The following is a 21,151-nucleotide window of genomic DNA, read 5'->3' as shown; positions in this document are numbered from 1 at the left end:
ATTGAGTCTTGCTTCAAGCTCCATACTATGTATGCAATCTGCTTGGGTTTCTTTCTCTTCTTCTTCCTCTGACCTTCCCTACGTCTCTTGCTCCCTCTATCTCTCTTTCTATCTATGAATAAATAAATAAAATGACACTGATACAGTGGTAAGAAGGCTATTAGTTCCAGGGTTAATATTAATTCTAGGAATTGAACTTTGAGACTAAACTTGGGCCTTTGAAGGAATCCTAGGAGGTCAACCTCTAAAGCACAAGGATAGTATTTGTATCAGAAGTATTCTCATTGTGGGTGGAAATAAGTAAATTATCAACAATTTATAGAAGTAAGGTACTGCCTCTGAGGCTGTGGGTGGACAGATCTTGGAGAGCCCTGTCCAAATAAATGCAGACCATAAAGCACTCTTTGAGCACTTACGGTTTTAGAGACAGTCCAAGTCAGCTCTTGAGTAATGACGTGGGACAGATCTTGGAGAGCCCTGTCCAAATAAATGCAGACCATAAAGCACTCTTTGAGCACTTACGGTTTTAGAGACAGTCCAAGTCAGCTCTTGAGTAATGACGTGGAAGGGTTCTACCACTCAAAGACAAAGAGGAATTGGGAATCAGTGCACTGGGATGCCGAAGAATATCATTTATTTATTTTTAAAAAATTGTGGGGCAGCCTGGGTGGCTCAGCAGTTTAGCGCCGCCTTCAGCCCATTTATTTATTCATGAGAGACAGAGAGAGAGAGGCTTAGGTATAGAGAGAAGCAGTCTCCATGCAGGGAGCACAATGTGGGACTCAATCCTGGGTCTCCAGGATCATGCCCTTGACATGCTAAACCACTAAGCAACCCAGGCATCCCCAAAAAAATCATTTAGATTTAGCACAAAGTCCAAGGGGATCTGCCCTAGGCAGGTATAAGAGTTAGGAACAACTCATTGAACAGAATTAACAGCCTGGTTGACAGCTCTACCATTCTATATAAGCTATGGGAATATTTTATTGCCAAGATAGGGGCACAAAAGTCCTATCACTAAGAATTTTTGTTTTTTATTTTTTTTAAATATTTTATTAAAAATATTTTTTATTTATTCATCACACAGAGAGAGAGAGAGAGAGAGGCAGAGAGAGAAGCAGGCTCCATGCAGGGACCTGATGTGGGACTGGATCCTGGGTCTCCAGGATCAGGCCCTGGGATGAAGGCGACAGTAAACTGCTGAGCCACCTGGGCTGCCTTTACTAAGAATTTTTGTAATAGGATCACCTGGGTGGCTCCCCATGCTTGTGCTCTATCTTTATCTCTAAATAGAATCTTCAACAAACAAACAAACAAACAAACAAACAAACATCTGTTTTCTGTCTACTTCTGTCTATCCCCCATGCTCCTGGTGTCTTTGTATGTGTCTCTCTCTCTCTTGCTTGTCCTCTCTAATAAATGAATAAAGTCTTTAATTTAAAAAAAGAAAGTATTTATGTAATAGGGCTGAAGTCCCTGGCTGGCCTCCAGATGTAAGGGCTACTTAGGTTTTCTGAGGAAAAATGAAGATCTTTAAGTCGTAGCCATATGGGGGTTGCTAATAGACACAGTGCCCTGAAAAGGAGCTGTCCCATCCCTGAGGAGGCACCTGTTGAAGAATGGAAATCTTGATGTTTGACAGGACAGAGGGCTCAGAGGACAAGAATGCCAGCAGTGGGTAATCTCAGAAAGCCAAGTATTAGTTTGTGTCTTTGTCATTATGTCCCTTGCAAGTAATGGAGTGGGTCTATGAGGTAAAACAAGAAATACTGGGTAAATGTATTGTTATCCAAAGAACAAATTAAAGAACTAAAAAATGCCCGTGATGATGATCAAAGACTGGAAGATGACACCTGACCGTTATATGTAATCGCAGGATAAGTGACATATAATTTTAGAATTTCAGTTTTGTCTCCTGCCACATCCAGAGTTACTAAAAGCTCTGCAACAGAGGTGAAGAAAATGGAAACTTGAAATGCTGGGTCCCTCGAGTCAAAGGAGAATAAATCATCCTCCCCTGCTCCATTGGCCTACTCACAATTGTGGAATAGAGGTAAGGGCAGCTGCCTTGTACTTGGAGGGGACTTGGCCTGAGGCTGTCAATTTTATGCGAAGGTCTAGGCTTGGCATTCTTGTGACTGGGATGTCCCTCCTGTGCATGGGAAGGAGACGCAATCTCATCTCCAATGTCCAGGTTGTTTACATGCTAGACAAGGCCCTGACACAGAGTCCATTTGGCACTCTCAGGCCAATTGTGCCAACTGGCAACAGTGAAAGCAGGATTGAGGGTCTCCTGGGGCATGAGGAGGCTTAGAGGCTTCTGCCCATGATTTTTACCTCTAGGTAGACCCAGAGAAGGGCAAGGAGCTGGTGATAACTGTGGCCATATACTGGGCTCATTGCTTGTCTCTATATTTTCTTTCAGTGCTTGGAGCTACCTCTTAGTTACTGAGAACTTGAAAGCCAGTATCCAGAAGTGTGAGAAAAGGGTTCAAGGTCCCTGATTAAGCTTTTGAAGCTTTTCTCTGATATTAGGGGAGGGCTGGGTGATATAATGCACTGTTAATATTGCTATGTCTTCAAGGTCCTCAGGATTTAGGTTTTTGTACTTTCTTATGGCCTCTGCCAAGCAAGAATGAAGTAATGTAGGTATTTGGTTATTTCCTTAAGTTTCGCATAATCTACAGTCTTCATGACTGCTTTTTTGCATACCTTCAATTAGGCAAGGTGTCATATAATCCTGAATAATTCTACTAGGTTTCCTCCTTATAATGCCATCTAGTGTCAGCATTTGAGACCACCTGTATCCCCAGCAGAGCACAGACTGCTGTGGGCCTCTTTAGGCCCAATTATGAGTCAAAACCCAGATACAGGTTTTTCCTTCATGGATACTACATGTAGTAAAGATAATACGAATATCCTGTCAGGTAAGACCAAATTCCTGGGCAGCCCAGGTGGCTCAGCAGTTTAGTGCCACCTTCAGCCCAGAGCCTGATCCTGGAGGCCTGGGATCAAGTCCCACATCAGGCTCCCTGCATGGAGCCCGCTTCTCCCTCTGTCTCTGTCTCTGTCTCTCTCTGTGTTTCTCATGAATAAATAAATAAAATATTTTTAAAAAGACCAAATTCCTTTGCAAATTTCCTTTATCTCTATCCCTCAAAGATATATATATATATATATATATATATATATATATATATATATATATATATATATATTTGTAGTCATCCTTCAAATACATGACCCACCAGTATTCATTTGAACGTCCTCATAGCTGAGGGTTTACTAGGCAGTGATAAACTTTTCCCAAGAATAGATAGCCCCTCAAGGTCCTGGAAACCTTGCTTCCAAAATTCCTTAGACTTACTGAAAGTACATAATCAGTCAACCCCAGTGCAACTCTTTCTGCTCATGAGTTCTGTCCTATGCTTTAATAAAACCAACTTTTTTTTCCCTCTTCACACAATATAAACACTTTATTAACAATTACAGATGATCCCTGTGAGCCAAATGACAGATCCAGAACATCCAGGGCCCAGGCACAAGTACAGTGCAACCTCTAAACTTCTAACTCTGACTTCAGTAGGGTCAGTACATACCCATTTCGAAGGAGTCCTTTTATATTGCAGATGATGCAGAGCCTCATGTCCTATGTGAACTCTCTGTGCACCTGTGTGCATTGTCCTTGCAGTCTGATCCTGCCCAGCACCTGGGAGACCCTGGCCAGCATGATGGGCTGCACATGGATAGTGTTCATGATGGCAGCTAGCAGCTGGGGTGGAGAGTCAAGAATTCTTTCTTGACCATATGCTCCCAAACCCCAACATTTCATATTACTCTATTCCTTCCTTCTCTCTGTTTTTTTTTTTTTCATATGCATTCACTTCTGCCAGTGACCTAAATACTAAGCTAAATTTTGTGCATACATATATTTCCTGGGTATGAATTAAAAGAGAAAATCTGATAGGGAACAAGCATTGTTTTTGTTTACTCCTTCTATTCACTGGTTATTTCTCTTTCACCTTTATGTTGAGGGTTTTCAGTTTCTTAGTTTTAGAATACTTCCCTTTGATATCATATTATCTGCATATCAGAAAGTCACATAAATGCAATTAAAATTCTTCCTTATTCAGTAACCACTCTCACAGTAGAAGTCAGCACTTAAGCTACATTTCACTCACTTTTGCCTTTGTGATTAATTTGTTCGTCAATAAATTTTTCTTGAACAAATACTTTGCTCCAGGACCTGTTCAAAGTTCTCTTGGTATATGAATGAACAGAAGAAGATAGGGGATCCCGGGTGGCTCAGCGGTTGGTCTGCCTTTGGCTCAGGATGTCAGCCCACATCGGGCTCCATTCATGAAGCCTACTTCTCCTTCTACCTCTGTCTCTGTCTCTGTCTCTCTCTCTTTCTCTCTCTCTGTGTCTCATGAATAAATAAATAAAATCTAAAAAAGAAAAAAAGAAGAAGAAGATACTGGCACTAGAGGAAATTACACATGAAAAATGAATGGTGTACAATATAAATGTAAGAAATTGATAAATGGGGGATCCCTGGTAGCTCAGCAGTTTGGCGCCTGTCTTTGCAAAGCCCAGGGTGTGATCCTGGAGTCCTGGCATCGAGTCCTGCGTCAGGCTCCCAGCATGGAGCCTGCTTATCCCTCTGCCTGTGTCTCTGCCTCTCTCTCTCTCTGCCTATAAAAAAAAAAAAAAAAAATCTAAAAAAAAAAAAAAAAAACCCTAAAAAAAAGAAAAAAGAAATTGTTAAATGTATGGGGATCCCTGGGTGCTTCAGGGGTTGGGTGTCTGCCTTCGGCTCAAGGCATAATCCCGGAGTCCCGGGATCAAGTCCCACATCGGGGTCCCTGCATGGAGCCTTTTTCTCCCTTTGCCTATGTTTCTGCCTCTCTCTCTCTCTCTCTCTCTCTCATGAATAAATAGATAAAATCTTAAAAAAAAAAAAACAGGAAAAGAAAAAAAAAACTTTTGATTTTCTAAGCTGGCACCACCACCACCCACATCTCTAACTTTTTCTCACATCTCTAACATTGATGCTATTCTCTAAATCATTCCTCGTTTACTTACTTTATAAGGTAAGTAAAACAAAATTGCAGTGACTGCTACATTAAAATTTTAGTCTTTAACAAAGACTGCAAGAGGATTTTAGGTAGTAAATAAACAGCATATACATTTAGAATATTGACATTCAAGGGCAAGAACAGTAATTGTGAGGCACACTGTAAGCTTTAACAGACTGAAATATTCTAGATTTATTTTTGAGAGATAGAGAATGGAAAAAAAAAAAAGAGAGAGAGAGAATGAGCAGCAGTAGGGGTAGTGGGTGGGGCAGAGGCAGAGGGAGAAACACTCTTCTGAGCAGTGAACCAGATATGGGGCTCCATCCAAGGACATCTTCTTTCTTCTCATTTTTTTCTACTAAAAGTATGTGCTAAAGCTATAGGACTTCTAAGAGTCCTTATATATTCAGGGATCTTTATTACAGTTGTTCACCTTTTTGGGGGTTCTTGCCTCATCATTAAAATAAAGCTCCTCAATTTTGAGTTTTCCCTGCTCTCCCATGTTCTGAATTGGAGAGTCATAAAGCTGTTACAAACAAAAAGTTTAACATCCCTTTTCATTATTGACTGACAGTGGCCTACATATTATTTTGAACCAAAATAAATATTCAAAGGGCGATATTTCAGTAGTTTTAAGGCAAAATATATTCCAGGTTATTTAATGCAGTTGATCCTTGAACATAGGTTTGAGCTATGGAGGTCCACTTATACATGTTGGTTTTTTTTATACATTTTTTTTAATAGTACTGTATTGTAAATGTATTTTACGATTGCTTATGATTTTCTTTTTTTTTTTTTTTTAAGATTTTATCTATTTATTCATGAGAGACACAAAGAGAGGCAGAGACACAGGCAGAGGGAGAAGCAGGCTCCATGGAGGGAGCCTGATGTGGGACTTGATCCCAGGACCCCAGGATCATGCCCTGAGCCCAAGGCAGATGCTCACCTGCTGAACCACTCAGGTGTCCCTGCTTATGATCTTCTCAGTAACACTTCATATATTCTGTATTTTTTCAATAAAATTACACAAACACAAGGTATGTGTTAATCCACTGTTTATGTTATTCACAAGGCTTCTAGTTTGCAGCAGTCTATTGGTAGTTAAGTTGTCAGGGGAGACAAAAGTACTATTGGGTATTTTAATGCTGGGGTGTGTCAGTATCCCTAACCCCCACAATTTTTTTTTTAAGATTTTATTTTTTTTATTCATGAGAGACACACAGAGAGAGGTAAAGACATAGACAGAGGGAGTAGCAGACTCCATGCAGGGAGCCGGAGGTGGGACTCGATCCCAGGGCCCTGGATCATGCTGTGAGCCAAAAGCAGATGCTCAACCTCTGAGCCACCCCGGCGTCCCTGTTTTAATGTTATTAATGTCTTCTGATGTTCCACAATCCTCTGATTTCTCTAATTATAAAATCATATGGAATAAATATTCATTTTGGTTAAAAAACAGACTTCTTTTGGTGTATTTATAAATTATTAAGATACTCGTTGTTGGTATTTATTCAGAATAAACAAAAGCTTTTAATTCACAGTGTAACAAAACAGCCTTGCCCTGCTATGCTGAGCAGGGAGCCTGATATAGGGCTTGATCTCAGGACCTCAGGCCCATCACCTGAGCCAAAGGTATACCTTCAACCCACTCAGCCACCCAGGCACCCCAGTAGTTCAGAGACTGCCATTCTAGACTCTTCATGGTATTGCCTAATTTCCTTTTTTTTTTTTTAAGATTTTATTTATTTATTCATGAGAGACACAGAGAGAGAGGCAGTGACACAGGCAGAGGGAGAAGTAGACTCCATGCAGGGAACCCGACTTGGGACTCGATCCCAGATCTCCAGGATCACACCCCAGGCTGCAGGCAGCACTAAACCGCCATGCCACCAGGGCTGCCCCTAATTTCCTTTTTAAAACATTTTATTTATTAATTTAAGAGAGGCTGCAGGCTGCAGGCAGCACTAAACCGCCATGCCACCAGGGCTGCCCCTAATTTCCTTTTTAAAACATTTTATTTATTAATTTAAGAGAGAGCATGAGTAGGGGGAAGAGGCAGAGGCAGAGAGGGAAGCAGACTCCCTGCTGAGCAGTTAGCTGGATGCAGGACTCTAGGACCCTAGGATCATGACATGAGCTGATGCTAAGGCAGATGCTTAACCAACTGAGCTACCAAGGCATACATATCTTTTAGTTTCTAAGGTTTCCAAGGTCACTACATAGTTTAAACTGTGCTGCTCTTAATTATTCCATCACTTAGGCCTCTTCGTAATTAGTTTTCATTAATATCTCTCATGAGATCAGGGCAACAGATGTAGAAAATTTATAAAAGGAAAGTTTGCTAACATAGTCTGGGGGTTGGAGAGTCTTACCAGTCAACTTCATTAGAGGCATATTTTAATTAAGACTCCAGCAGAAGAATGATAAAAGAATGATCAATTACAGGCTCCAATGGAAAAGATGTTTTTGCATCAAATCTTATAGAAGAAACTCACTATCCCTATGTTGTACTGTTGCAGGGTTCTTGTCTTACTAAGTCCACAAATGAGTCTTGTGGACAAAAGGGTGAAGTGGAGTAAAAGTTTATTAAGTTAAAATGAAAATAAAAAGGAAAGAAAAGGAGACGTCTAGAGCAAAAGAAGTTCCCACTGGGTTGCCAGATGGCTTTTATGGTTGGTCTTTCATAGAAAACTGACCACTATAACACATAGGACAAATATGGTGCATTTATAAATATCATGAGTATCCTGCTTATATTTAGAACAAACAAAGGAGATCTGTTTTGTACCCTTCTTTCTGGTTGATATCTCATATATAACATTTCTCCATATCTGGTATTTCTGTAAGCCTGGTGTCAGAGCTCCCTACCTATACCTTCCTACCCAGCCCTACCCAGTGCACTACTCACCTACAACTCAGCCAGTGAGAAACTTCAGTCATTTCGAAGTCTCTTTTCTCTAATGGACTTTCACTTAAAATAACTATTTTCAATTTTCTCCTTCTTCATAAAAATCTTCTCCTTTGTTTGTTTGACTTGGCTATGGTTTTGCCTTAAGTTGCACATCCTGGGATCCCTGGGTGGTGCAGCAGTTTAGCGCCTGCCTTCGGCCCAGGGCGCAATCCTGGAGACCCGGGATCAAATCCCATGTCGGGCTCCCGGTGCATGGAGGCTGCTTCTCCCTCTGCCTATATCTCTGCCTCTCTCTCTCTCTCTCTCTCACTATGTGCCTATCAAAAAAAAAAAAAAAAAAAAAAAAAAAAAAGATGCGTGTCCTGAATTGCAATGCTCTGGTATTGGCTTTTTTTTTTTTTTTAAGATTTTATTCATTTATTCATTTATTCATGAGAGAGAGAGTGACAGAGACAGAGATATAGGCAGAGTGAGAAGTAGGCTCCATGCAGGGAGCCGGATGTGGGACTCGATCCCTAGAACCTGGGATCACGACCTGAGACAAAACCAAATGCTCAACCGCCAAGCCACTCCCGTGTCCGATTGATTTTTATTTTTAAAGTTAACATCATCAACATGTTGCAGTTTTAGCTAAGCAATTTAATTTTTTCCTTAGATACAAAGAGAACCGATAAACACAAAATGTTCAAACTGTCAGCAAAAGAACATGTGAAGTTGAGAACTAAATTCAGGAAGGAAACCACAGAAATGAATCTTCATTCACTTCATACTGGTATGGAATGAGACTAGAGGACTTTTATCCCTTTCTTTCCAGGTGGTTGAGAAGGAAGGTGGTAGAGAGAATAGGTAATAGTGGGTCATTATTTCCTGAGGTGCCAAAAGTGTTTGATTCTTCCAAAGGCAGAGGTACAGTGCCCTGTACTATTTTTTTAAAAAGATTTTACTTATTTATTCATGAGAATATACAGAGAGGAGAGAGAGAGGCAGAGACTCTCTACTCCAGAGGTAGAAGCAGGCTCCACGCTGGAAACCCGATGTGGGAGTCGATCCTGAGTCTCCAGGATCATGCTCTGGGCTGAAGGCGGCGCTAAAGCACTGAGCCACCCAGGCTGCCGAAAGATTTTTATTTATTTATTCATGGGGGGGGGGGGGGGGGGGCGCACAGACACAGGCAGAGGAAGAAGCAGGCTCTATGCAGGAAGCCCGACATGGGACTCGATCCTGAGATTCCAGGCTCACGCCCTGGGCATGAAGGCAGGCGTTAAACTGCTAAGCCACACAGTGATCCCCAGTGCCATGTACTATTTACGAATAACTCATTGCTTTCCAGACCCTGGAAGAGCCCAGCAACCAGAGTTGCAGAGCTCATAAAAGAGATCCATGCATCTTTCAACAGCATTTGCATCTGACAGTCTAAATTATTCCAGTCCCTTGGCTATCTTTGCTCCAGACTGACAAGAACTAAGCGTTGCCCTTTCCTAGTACCAGAGTTTACTCACCTAGCAGGACCCAGGAGTTCTCTGCGTCTCGTGACTACGCTTTCTCCGACGGACGTGTGGATCAACCAATAACTTGTCGCAATTGACACCCCTGCCACTCTCGGTAGGGGACCGCCTGATGGGCGGGGTTCAGGCAGCTAGCAAGTTCAGTAGAACCACAACTGACGTCCGTCAACAAAGGTCATGTGACACGAAGCGGTCGCGTCAATTGGCGGCGCCCAGCTTGGGGCGGGAGAGAAGGGAGTCACGGAGATTTGGGGTTCGCGGTGTGACACAATTACAACAACTTTGTGCTGGTGCTGGCGAAGTTTGTGACTCTAGAAAATACTCCCTTTACTGCGAGCTTCCGCCTCTCCTGCTGTCTCCGCCTACTCAGAGATGTGATCCTGTAGCTGAGTTCCGCAGCCCTGGCATTCGCTGTTTTTGCCATTATCTAGGGATTTTTCGTCGCCGTCATCCAAGATAGAAGGGGCAGTGGCGATAAAGTTGGTGTGCCAGTTTTACGCAACGAGGACATCTTTTAGAGTTTTCCACTGGGTGGTGGTTGCTCTTGGCGTTGGACTTTAAATTTGTTGTGTACTCATGAAAGCCTGCGGAGTATCTCTCGCTACCGCCGCCGCTGCTTTCGGTGATGAGGAAAAGAAAATGGCGGCTGGAAAAGAGAGCGGCGAAAGCAAGGAGGGGTCTTGTAGCTTGACAGCAGAAGAGAGGGAGGCGCTCGGCGGATTGGACAGGTACGACGGCCGTCATTACCCCAGCTGATTCCCGACCGGCTAGCGCCGCTCTCCGGGGAGGCCCAAGTACAGCTTTCCTTGGGTGGCTGCACGGTGCTGATCTCTGTGCTCTACAGGCGGCCTTCGCCATAGGGGCCTCGGGCTCGGGAAGGGACAGGGCAGTGGCTTTCCCGGAGCGTTAACGAACTGCATGTATCTCTTCTTACAGCCGTCTCTTCGGGTTCGTGAGCCTTCATGAAGATGGCGCCAGGACTAAGACCCTTTTGGGCAAGGTAGGCAGTCGCGTGCGGACACGGTCTTCCACTCCGAGCCGTGCTGTTCTGGTGGCCTCCAAGACCGTCAAGCTGTACTGTGCTCGCGAAATAAAAACAATTCTTTCTTTTCTCTCCTTGGAATACCTTTCTCAGGGCCTTGCAAAATGTTATTTTGTACCTTGAGCACCCGAGAAAGCGGAGCTTTAAGCTCTGCTCAGGTATTATTTCCTGGAGTTTGATAAAGGAGAATTCCGAATCTTAGCATCAAAAGATAGTGAATGTATGCAATTCTAAAAAATTCTAACATATTTTCTCCTTTTTTTTGGGCGGTTGACTTGTGATGTGTAATTTTTACTGCACCTTTAGTTCTGTTTTTCATCCCAATAGGGGTAAACGGAAAGTACTTTACAGTGGTGAACAGTTTGTATGGGGTATTAAGCCTATAAAAATTTATTGGTATGTGACCTGAAGTTATTTACTTGTTTGGATTCCACAGAAATAGTTCTGTGAATTTTTTTTTCGAGTACTCTTTGTTGTGTCTGTAAAAACCAGAAAGGATTCCCTCTTTATTTGTGAGAAAAGTTGTTGGCACTGCCATTTAGTTAATGGCTGCTCATGTCGGCCAAGATGGCGGGAAATAGTGGGAGGAGAAATGAAGTGGGGAGCTTTGGAAAAGAGAAGACATGTAAATAGGGAAATAAAAGTGATGAGTAGGCTTCACTGTCAGCTGCTGTAGTTTGACGGTAGCTAGTAAAAGTTAACTTTTCTTTAACTTGTATTTAATTTATTTAAAAATACATTTCATGTATCGTCTTCACCGTCAGATTGCATTTGTAAACCTAGATAATGTATCTATCAATCTGTAGCGCGCCGTTGTTGCTCTCGTAAACGATTCCACAAAGGCTATGGAATTTCCATCTCTGTCATTTTCCATCTTTTGAGCAAAATCTGTCTAAAATAACTACTGTCACTAGGCACCTTGAATATAGGTCTATGTGCAACTAGTTTTGTAACATACCTTATTTTCTACCTGAAGTCGGTAGCTGTGAATTTGGTTTACTTGCTGTAATTGTGAAGGAAGTATTGAGTACTTTTTTTTTTTTTTTAAGATTATTTAGTTATTGGGCAGCCCCGGTGTCGCAGCGGTTTAGCGCCGCCTGCAGCCCCGGGGTGTGATCCTGAATACCGGCGATCAAGTCCCACGTCGGGCTCCTGCATGGAGCCTGCCTCTCCCTCTGCCTGTGTCTCTGCGCCTCTCTCTCTCTGAATTAAAAAAAAAAAAAGGAAAAAAAATTATTTATTTATTCATGAGAGACAGAGGTAGACACAGAGGGAGAAGTAGGCTCCATGCCGAGAGTCTGACGACGGATACGATTGGGAACTCCCAGGATCTCGCCCTGGGCGAAAGACAAGGCGCCCAAGCCCTGAGCCACGCAGGTTCCCGAGTACTTTTTAAGATATCCTTCTTCCTTGTAATTTTTTTTTTTCCAGAGTTAACACTGGTTTATCTGTCCAATAACAGGGCTGACCGGGCAGTATCTTCCTTGTATTTTTATTTGTAGTTTGAATTCCCATAATCATGGTTCTGGAAGGCACAATATCATTTTGTATTTATTTGTTTTCATGGTGACTAATGTCCAGAATCTGAAGTATAATTTTTTTTCTAATTGCAATACATTCATAATTATTGCTTCTTTAAAAATATCACTCCTAATACCTTACTTTGTATGATAAAATGTAACCAGTCATGGCTGTTACTGTCTTACACTTTTTTCTTTTTTTAAGATTTTTATTTATTTATTCATAGAGACACAGAGAGAGAGAGGCAGTCACAGGCAGAAGGAGAAGCGGACTCCATGCTGGGAGCCCGATGTGGGACTCGATTCCGAGTCTCCAGGATCACATCCTGGGCCACTGGCAGTGCTAAACCATTGCCACCGGGGCTGCCCCCTGTCTTACACTTCTAAAAAAAACCTTAGAAACAATTTTAGTTACTTTTTCAGTTACACCAACAGATTTAAAAATTTTGAACTTTCAGGGAATCTTTGGGTGGCTCTGGGGTTTAGCACCTGCCTTCAACCCAGGGCGTGATCCTCGAGTCCTGGGTAGGAGTTGCAGGTGGGGCTCCCAGCATGGAGCCTGCTTCTCCCTCTGCCTGTGTCTCAGCCTCTCTCTCTCTCTCTCTCTAGGTCTATCATGAATAAATGAGTAAATTCTTAAAAAAATTTTTTTTGAGCTTTCAGGAAAATGATATTTTATATTGTGTGACCATATCCTGTAACTTGGGTGTGATAAAATTGCTTTTACTGATAGTAATTTCTAGAAAGAATAAGTGAGCCCGTTTGGTTATAATGAAGAAGTAAAACCATGTGAATATCTGAAAATACTTGAGAATTTAATGTGATTCCAGAATCAGATAAATTCTCTCTTTAGGGATCCCTGGGTGGCGCAGCGGTTTAGCGCCTGCCTTTGGCCCAGGGCGCCATCCTGGGGATCCAGGATCGAATCCCATGTCAGGCTTCCGGTGCATGGAGCCTGCTTCTCCCTCTGCCTGTGTCTCTGCCTCTCTCTCTCTCTGTGTGACTATCATAAATAAATAAAAGTTAAAAAAAAAAATTCTCACTTTAGACTCAACTCTTCAGATACTGTGCAGTACTATAGTTAAATTAGTATAGTAAAGACTAAGTTTTTAATTGTAAAAGTTAGGGTTTCTCAACTTTAATTACAGTAACACTTTAAAATATGAATTTTTTTTTAAGATTTTGTTTATTCATGAGAGACCGAGAGAGAGAGAGAGACAGACAGACAGACAGAGAGAGGCAGAGACAAAAGGCAGAAGGTAGAAGCAGGCTGCATGCAGGGAGGCCCATGTGGGACTTAATCATGATCATGCACTGAGCCAAAGGGCAACGCTCAACCACTGAGCCACCAAGTCGTTCCCTAAATAGATTTCTTGGGCATCCGGGGTGGCTCAAAACTGTAGCGCCACCTTCAGCCCAGGGAGTGATCCTGGAGTCCTGGGATGGAGTCCCAGGTCTGGCTCCCTGCATGGAGCATGCTTCTCCCTCTGCCTGTGTCTCTGCCTCTCTCTCTGTGGGTTTCTCATGAATAAATAAATAAAATCTTTAAAAAAAAAAGAGAGAGAGAGAGAAAGATTTCTTTATGTTTTGGAAGATGGTAGTTTTATAAAACATTGGGCAATTTTCTGTTTGCTTAAACAACCATGAATGTTTGAGCAGAAAGGAAATAAGAAATTAACTCTGTTTAGCTTCTAAGATTCTTGTAAATTCCTATATGTTTAGGTCAGGATTCCTTAATCTTAGCATTAAAGTGACTTAAGTGAAATAAAATATAAAATATTCTGAGGTCTGGTTCATTCCCTTCCTTCCCTCCCACCCTTACTGATGTATAATTGGCATAAAATAAAACTGCACATATTTAACATGAACACATGAAGTTGGACATGCATTTATTATACATAAGTCTATCACCACAAGATAATAAACATAATTATCACTTGGAAAAGTTTCTCGTCTCCCGTTTAAAGTTTCTTCTTGTTGTCATTCCTCATAGTACCATTTGATATATCCACAGATCTTTTTGTCACTGTAGATTATAATTTTAGAATTTTATGTTCATGGTTTCAATCAGTATGTACTCTTTGACTGGTTTCTTTCAGTCAGGATAGTATTTTTTTTTTAAGATTTTATTTATTCATGAGAGACACAGAGAGAGAAACAGAGACACAGGCAGAGGGAGAAGCAGTCTACTCATGGAGAACCTGATGTGGTACTACATCCCAGGACCCTTGGCATCAAGCCCTTAGCTGAAGGCAGTTGCTCAATTGCTGAGCCACCCAAGCTTCCCAGTTTCTCTGATTTAAAATAAATAAAATAAATAAAAATCCTGTAAATGTTATTACATACCATTAGAATGATTATAATAGTATATTCTTATAATTCTATCATAAAAGAATTTTTATGGGATTGACATGTGATACACACTTGAGAGTCTCAGTTTATAAATATACTAGTGAGGTCACCCCAGGTGGCTCAGCGGTTTGGTGCTGCCTTCAGCCCAGGGCCTGATCCTGGAGACCCGGGATCGGGTCCCACGTCGGGCTACCTGCATGGAGACTGCTTCTCCCTCTGCATGTGTCTCTGCCTTTCTCTCTGCATCTCTCTGTGCCCCTCATGGATAAATAAACAAAATCTTTTTTTAAAAAGATTTTTATTTATTTATGATAGTCACACAGAGAGAGAGAGAGAGAGAGAAGCAGAGACATAGGCAGAGGGAGAAGCAGGCTCCATGCACCGGGAGCCCGACGTGGGACTCGATCCCGGGTCTCCAGGATCGCAAAGGCAGTCGCCAAACCGCTGCGCCACCCAGGGATCCCAATAAAAAAATCTTTAAAAAATATATATACTAGCGATATATGTTGCTTTTAGTAACTAAAATAAGCTGAAAATGGCTAGTAATTGCTTAGAGTTTTGGAGCTATTTTCTTTTTAAGATTTTATTTATTTATTTATGAGAGACAGAGAGAGGCAGAGACACAGGCAGAGGGAGAAGCAGGCCACCAGCAGAGAGCCTTATGTGGGACTGATTCCAGGTCTCCAGGATCACGCCCTGGGCTGAAAGCTCAGCGCTAAACTGAGCAGCCCTCTGGGCTGCCCTGGAGCTATCTTATGAACTTAAATAAGTTGTAGTTTATCGAACATTGACATTTTTAAGAAAGATTTATTTATTTATTTATTTATTTATTTATTTATTTATTTATTTATTTATTTATTTATTTATGAGAGAGAGGCAAAGACACAGGAGGAGGGAGAAGCAGGCTCCATGCTGGGACTCCCATCCTGGCACTCCGATCCTGGGACTCCGATCCTGGGACTCCAAGGATCGCACCCTGGGCCAAAGGCAGGCGCCAAACCACTGAGCCACTGAGGGATCCTCATGAACATTGACATTTAACATTAATATGTTTTCACTTCTGTGTATAATATAGTTTAATTAATTAAGCTGTTTTAAGAAATTACCAACAATGATGACTTAATGTAGTTTGGAAAATGTTTTAGGTTTTGTTTTTGTTAGGGTAAATGTAGACAAGTATTTTTTTTTTTTTTTTTTTTTTTAGATTTTATTTATTTGTTCATGAGAATATACAGAGAGGAGAGAGAGAGGCAGAGAGACATAGGCAGAGGGAGAAGCAGGCTCCATGCAGGGAGCCGGACATGTGACTTGATCCTGGATCACTTCCTGGGCTGAAGGTGGCGCTAAACCACTGAGCCACGCGGGCTGCCCAAAAGTAGACAAGTATAATTAGAATATTACTGTTGTATTTCTTTAATGTAATCTGTTTTAGAGAAAGACTGCTGAAGTATCCATTGCTGTTGTTTACTTAGAAGTATCTTTTATCAGGGATCCCTGGGTTGCTCAGCCATTTAGTGCCTGCCATCAGCCCAGGACCTAATCCTGGACACCGGATCGAATCCCAGTTTAGGCAGGCGTGAAACTGCCGAGCCACCCTGGCTGCCCAAAGCTATCACATTTTAAACATGGACTTTTTTAGTTTTGATTTTTTGTTTTTTAATTACATAGCTCTCTTTATAGTCAAAGAAAATGACTAGGAAACATCTGACTGCCATTTAATGTATTGAGTAAAAAACTATTTTGCCTGGTAAGAAATTTTGTGACTTCAGGGATCCCTGGGTGGCGCAGCGGTTTAGCGCCTGCCTTTGGCCCAGGGCACGATCCTGGAGACCCGGGATCGAATCCCACGTCGGGCTCCCGGTGCATGGAGCCTGCTTCTCCCTCTGCCTATGTCTCTGCCTCTCTCTCTTTCTCTCTGTGTGACTATCATAAGTAAATAAAAATTAAAAAAAAAAAAAGAAAAAGAAATTTTGTGACTTCAGATGATAAAATTTATTTGCAAACTTTACTCTTTAAGCCATATGAAAAAAAACTTTTTTTTAAAGATTTCGTTTATTTATTCATGAGAGACACAGAGAGAGAGAGAGAGGCAGAGACAGAGAGAGAAGCAGGCTCCATTCAGGGAGCCTGATGTGGGACTCTATCCTGGAACTCCAGCATCACACCCTGGACGGAAGGCAGCCTCTAAACCACTGAGCCGGGCAGCCCGGGTGGCTCAGTGGTTTAGTGCCGCCTTCAGCCCAGGGCCTGATCCTGGAGATCTGGGATCTAGTTCCACATTGGGCTCCCTGCATGGAGCCTGCTTCTCCCTCTGCCTGTGTCTCTGCCTCTCTCTCTCTCTGGTCTCTCATGAATAAATAAATAAAATCTTAAAAAAAACAAAAACAAAAAACACTGAGCCACCCAGGGATCCCAAAACCATATGAAGGTTTTTTTTTTTTTTTTTTTTTTTTAAGATTTTGTTTAGTTATTCATAGAGACCAGGAAGAAAGAAGAGAGAGACAGAGACACAGAGGGAGAAGCAGGCTACATGCAGGAAGCCCGACGTGGGACTCAATCCCGGGTCTCCAGGATCACATCCCAGGCTGCAGGCGGCACTAAACTGCTGCATCACTGGGGCTGCCCATATGAAGTTTTCTTAAGCCAAAATGAAATTTTAGTTCTTGGCCAATGATGGAATTTAAATTAGATACATTTTGCATTGCACTTTATGATGCTTTGTGATATTTTCACCTAATACTAAAAGATAGTAGTGGTCTTTTTGACTACTTTACTTATTTATTTGAGAGAGAGTGAACATGAGCCCGGATGGGGGTAACAGTAAGGGCAGAGGCAGAAGGAGAAGCAGGCTTCCCACTGAGCAGGGAACCTGTGGGGCTTGATTCTAGGACCCTAGGATCATGACCCAAATAGAAAGAAGATGGCTTTAACCAGTGGACTTGTCCAGCTTCCCATAGTAATATTTTTGGAATTACGTATCCACAGAATTAATTTGTATATTGTAAAAACTGTAAGATGAAAACATAAAATTGTTTGATTAGATAAATTAAGGCCCTACCTGTACATATATATAGGCTTTTTTTTTTTTTATAGGCTGTTGTTAATTGAAGTTATGTAGTAATTGATATATCTTACTAACTGGTATTGAAGATGAAGCTTCAGTTGATTGATTGGCTTATACACTGGCCATAAAGAAGCAACAAAAACTTTTGTGATTACATGCATGGCTTTTATGCAGGCAGTAGAGAGACATAACAGCCTGGTATATGAGTTAAAGAAATAATCTTGTATCTTTGGCTGGGACCTTCATCCTAAAAAGACAAATTAACAAGAGAAAGACAGAAGTTTAAAAATATGATATCAGGAAAATCAGAAAAAAATTCTCCAAAATGGCCCCAAACTACATTACCTTAAGTATTATCCACAGGTAATGGCAGAAGATGTTGGGGGTTGGGAAGGCTAAAGAGGTGACCAGCGTGACTCAGTTAGGCTTGGACGGCCAATTCTGTTTTATCAGATACTGATATTGGAATATTGAATTCTCTTATCTTCAATTTTTGAAGTGTTTACTTAGTGCTTTGAGTATATTCAAAATGTAGTGCAGTTATACCACTGATTCAGGACGTTTTCATCACTCCCTGTTGCCTCCCAAACCCCAGCAATTACTCTGTATTATCTCTTAACCCCCCTTTTCCTGGTAACCTCTCATCTGTTTTCTCTGTGGATTTATGTACTCTGGATTTTTCTTATGAATAGAATCATACATTATGTGGTCTTTGGATCTAGTCTGTCACTTAGCATAGAGTTTTAAAGTGTCATCCATGGGATGCTTGGGTGGCTCAGCAGTTGTCAGTCAGCCTTTGGCTCAGGGTGCCATCCTGGATTCCTGAGATTGAGTCCCTCATCAGGCTGCTTGTTTGCACAGAGCCTTTTTCTCCTCCTTTTGCCAGTGTCTCTGCCTCTCTTTTCTGTATCTTTCATGAATAAATAAATACAATTTTTATAAAAAATAAAGTGGGGATGCCTGGGTGGCTCAGCGGTTGAGCATCTGTCTGCCTTTGGCTCAGTGAGTAATCCTGGGGTCCCTGAGAGGAGCCCACTTCTCCCTCCACTGGTGTCTCTGCTTCTTTCTGTGTGTCTCTCATGAGTAAGTAAATACCTTAAAAAATTAAAAAAAAAAAATGGTGTCACCCATGTCACAGCATTGTATCAGAACTTTGTTCCTCTCTATGGCTCTGACTGAGTACCAAATACACCACATCTTGGTTATTCATTTATTCTTTAATGTACATTGCATTATCGTTTTATTGCATAATACAGGTAGTATTTTGCTGTTTATTCTTGCCTGAAGGGTACTTATTTTTTGTATGGTAAGTTTGCTGTCCATTCTAAGCACTGTATTTATTTATTTATTTATTTATTTAGATTTTATTTTTTCATGAGAGATGCAGAGAGGGGAGAGAGAGAGAGAGAGGGGCAGAGACACAGGCAGAGGGAGAAGCAGGCTCCATTCAGGAAGCTTGATGTGGGACTCGATCCCGGGACTCCAGGATCATGCCCTGGGCTGAAGGCAGGCGCCAAACTTCTGAGCTACCCAGGGATCCCCCATTCTAAATACTTTAAATATGTAATTCTGCTACCTATCTTCGTGACCATCAGGATTCTTGATGAGAAGCTAAGTAGTAAAAAGATAACTGTCTTCTCAACATAGTAAGTCATGTTTTCTGTTGTTTTCAAGATGTTCTTTTTTTTTTTTCTTTAAGATTTGATTTTTTTTTTAAGATTTTATTTATTTATTCATAAGAGACACACACAGAGAGGCAGAGACATAGGCAGAGGGAGAAGCAGGCTCCATGCAGAGAGCCTGATGTGGGACTTGATCCAGGATCCTGGGATCACCCCTTGTGCCAAAGGCAAACACCCAACCACCGAACCACCCAGGCATTCCAACATTTGATTTTTAAGTAATTTCCATACCCAACATGTGGAATGAACCCACAATTCCAAGAGTAGGAGTCCCATGCACTAATGACTAAGCCAGCCAGGTGCCTTGAGATGTTCTTTTTTCCAGCTGTTACCATTTTTCCAATAGATTTGTTTATGTGTGTTCTCTTATTTTTAGGTTTTTTTTTGTACTTTCTTAAAGATTCTATTTTTTCATCAGAGACATAGAGAGGCAGAGACATAGGCAGAGGGAGAAATGGGCTCCTCACGGGAAACCATACATAGAACTCCATCCCAGGATCCTAGGATCATGACTTGAGCCAAAGGCAGACGCTCTACCACTGAACCCACCCTGGCGTCCCATGGACTTCCTTGAGCTTTTTGGATCTGTAACTGAATTTTTCAAAAATTAAAGTTGGGAACTTTTCCTAACTTTAGGAAAAAGAAAGTAATTACTTCCTTTATTTTTCTACTTCCCTTTTTCTTCCCTGTGGGACCCCCTAATGCTTTTTATTCATTGTTTACTTATTTGGGATTGGACAGTTTTGTTTTTTATATAAACATATGTAAATTTGTATATATGTATATATACATTATTTGCTTTTCTTTATGGTTTTTATTTTGTATTGGGATTTTTGATGTGTTTATTAATTTGAGCACATTTTTCTTTATTTCTTTGAATATAAATTTTTAATTCTTGGAATATATTTGTAGTAGCATACTTGGAAGTCACTTCAGTATATAGATTCATTTGGGCTGTGAGTTTTAGGTTTTCTTTTGGTTACTATGGGTTACACTTTCCTGTTCTTTTTCTTTGTGGGCCTTAAAAATTTGCTTGAAAATTTGTGTTTATTTATTCGTTTTAAAAATTTTTATTCATGAGACATACAGAGAGAAGCAGAGACATAGGCAGAGGGAGAAGCAGACTCCCCAGGGAGAGCCTGAAGTGCTAGGATCCCTAGATCATGACCTGAGTTGAAGGCAGATGCTCAAATCACTGAGCCACCAAGATGTCCCTTGTTTGAGAATTTAAAGCAGCTTTTGGGTAGGGGCTAGATTTAACCTGAAACTATCCTCCTCTGTCAACTGTACAGTATGTAAAAAAAAAGTGAAGAGGGCAGCCCCAGTGGCTCAACTGTTTAGTGCTGCCTTCAGCCCGGGGCACGTGATCCTGGAGACCTGGGATCAAGTCCCATGTCAGGCTCCCTGCATGGCCTGTTCTCCCTCTGCCTTTGTCTCTGCCTGTCTCTCTTTGTATGTCTCTCATGAATAAATAAATAAAATCTTTTAAAAAAAATTAGGTGAAGAATTTTGTTAGTACTGTCTTCATAGCTTAGCCACTAATTTGGGCTAAGCTATGAAGAGCAATTTGGGCAGAAGTTTTGTTCATACACCCTAAACCTACAAGGGTTTTATCCTATACTGGCTGATTATGGGTGGCTTAAAGAATACATGTAAAATTGAAGCTTTTATATATCTTTTTTTTTAATATCTTTTTTTTTCTTTTATAAAATAAAAGATTTTATTCATTTGGGAGAGAGTAAGAGAGAGTGCGAGCACACAAACAGAAGGGAGGGGTAGAGGGGTAGAGAGATAAGCAGGCACCCCACTAATCAGGGAGCCTGATGCGATGCATAACTTGACACAGGACTCAATTCCAGACCCTAAGATCATGACCTGAGCTGATGGCAGCTGCTTAACCCACTTGAACCACCCAAGCCCCCTCTCTTGGGTTTATTTATTTATTTATTTATTTATTTATTTATTTATTTATTTATTTTTTAAATTTTATTTATGATAGT

General features: G+C 41.3%; 1 protein-coding gene across 12 annotated transcripts in view; it reads left to right on the top strand.

The window, feature by feature from the left end:
* The first annotated feature begins 9,687 nt into the window (after positions 1-9,687).
* LOC140629027 (lysine-specific demethylase 6A-like) overlaps positions 9,688-21,151 on the top strand; it is a 154,467-nt gene continuing 143,003 nt past the window's right edge. For 8 of the 12 annotated variants that reach the window (XM_072818421.1, XM_072818427.1, XM_072818420.1 and 5 more), the window contains exons 1-2: positions 9,691-10,219; positions 10,428-10,491. In XM_072818421.1, the coding sequence (XP_072674522.1) occupies positions 10,068-10,219; positions 10,428-10,491 (216 nt within the window). In that variant the 5' untranslated portion in view covers positions 9,691-10,067. Of the gene's footprint in view, positions 10,220-10,427; positions 10,492-21,151 lie in introns of all 12 variants that reach the window. The other 4 variants (XR_012026901.1, XM_072818424.1, XR_012026900.1 and 1 more) reach the window with 3 other exon arrangements.

The sequence above is a fragment of the Canis lupus genome, chromosome Y, assembly GCF_048164855.1.
Source record: "Canis lupus baileyi chromosome Y, mCanLup2.hap1, whole genome shotgun sequence".
NCBI classification, from domain to species: Eukaryota; Metazoa; Chordata; class Mammalia; order Carnivora; family Canidae; genus Canis; species Canis lupus.
This window is presented reverse-complemented; position numbering and strand designations above follow the sequence as displayed.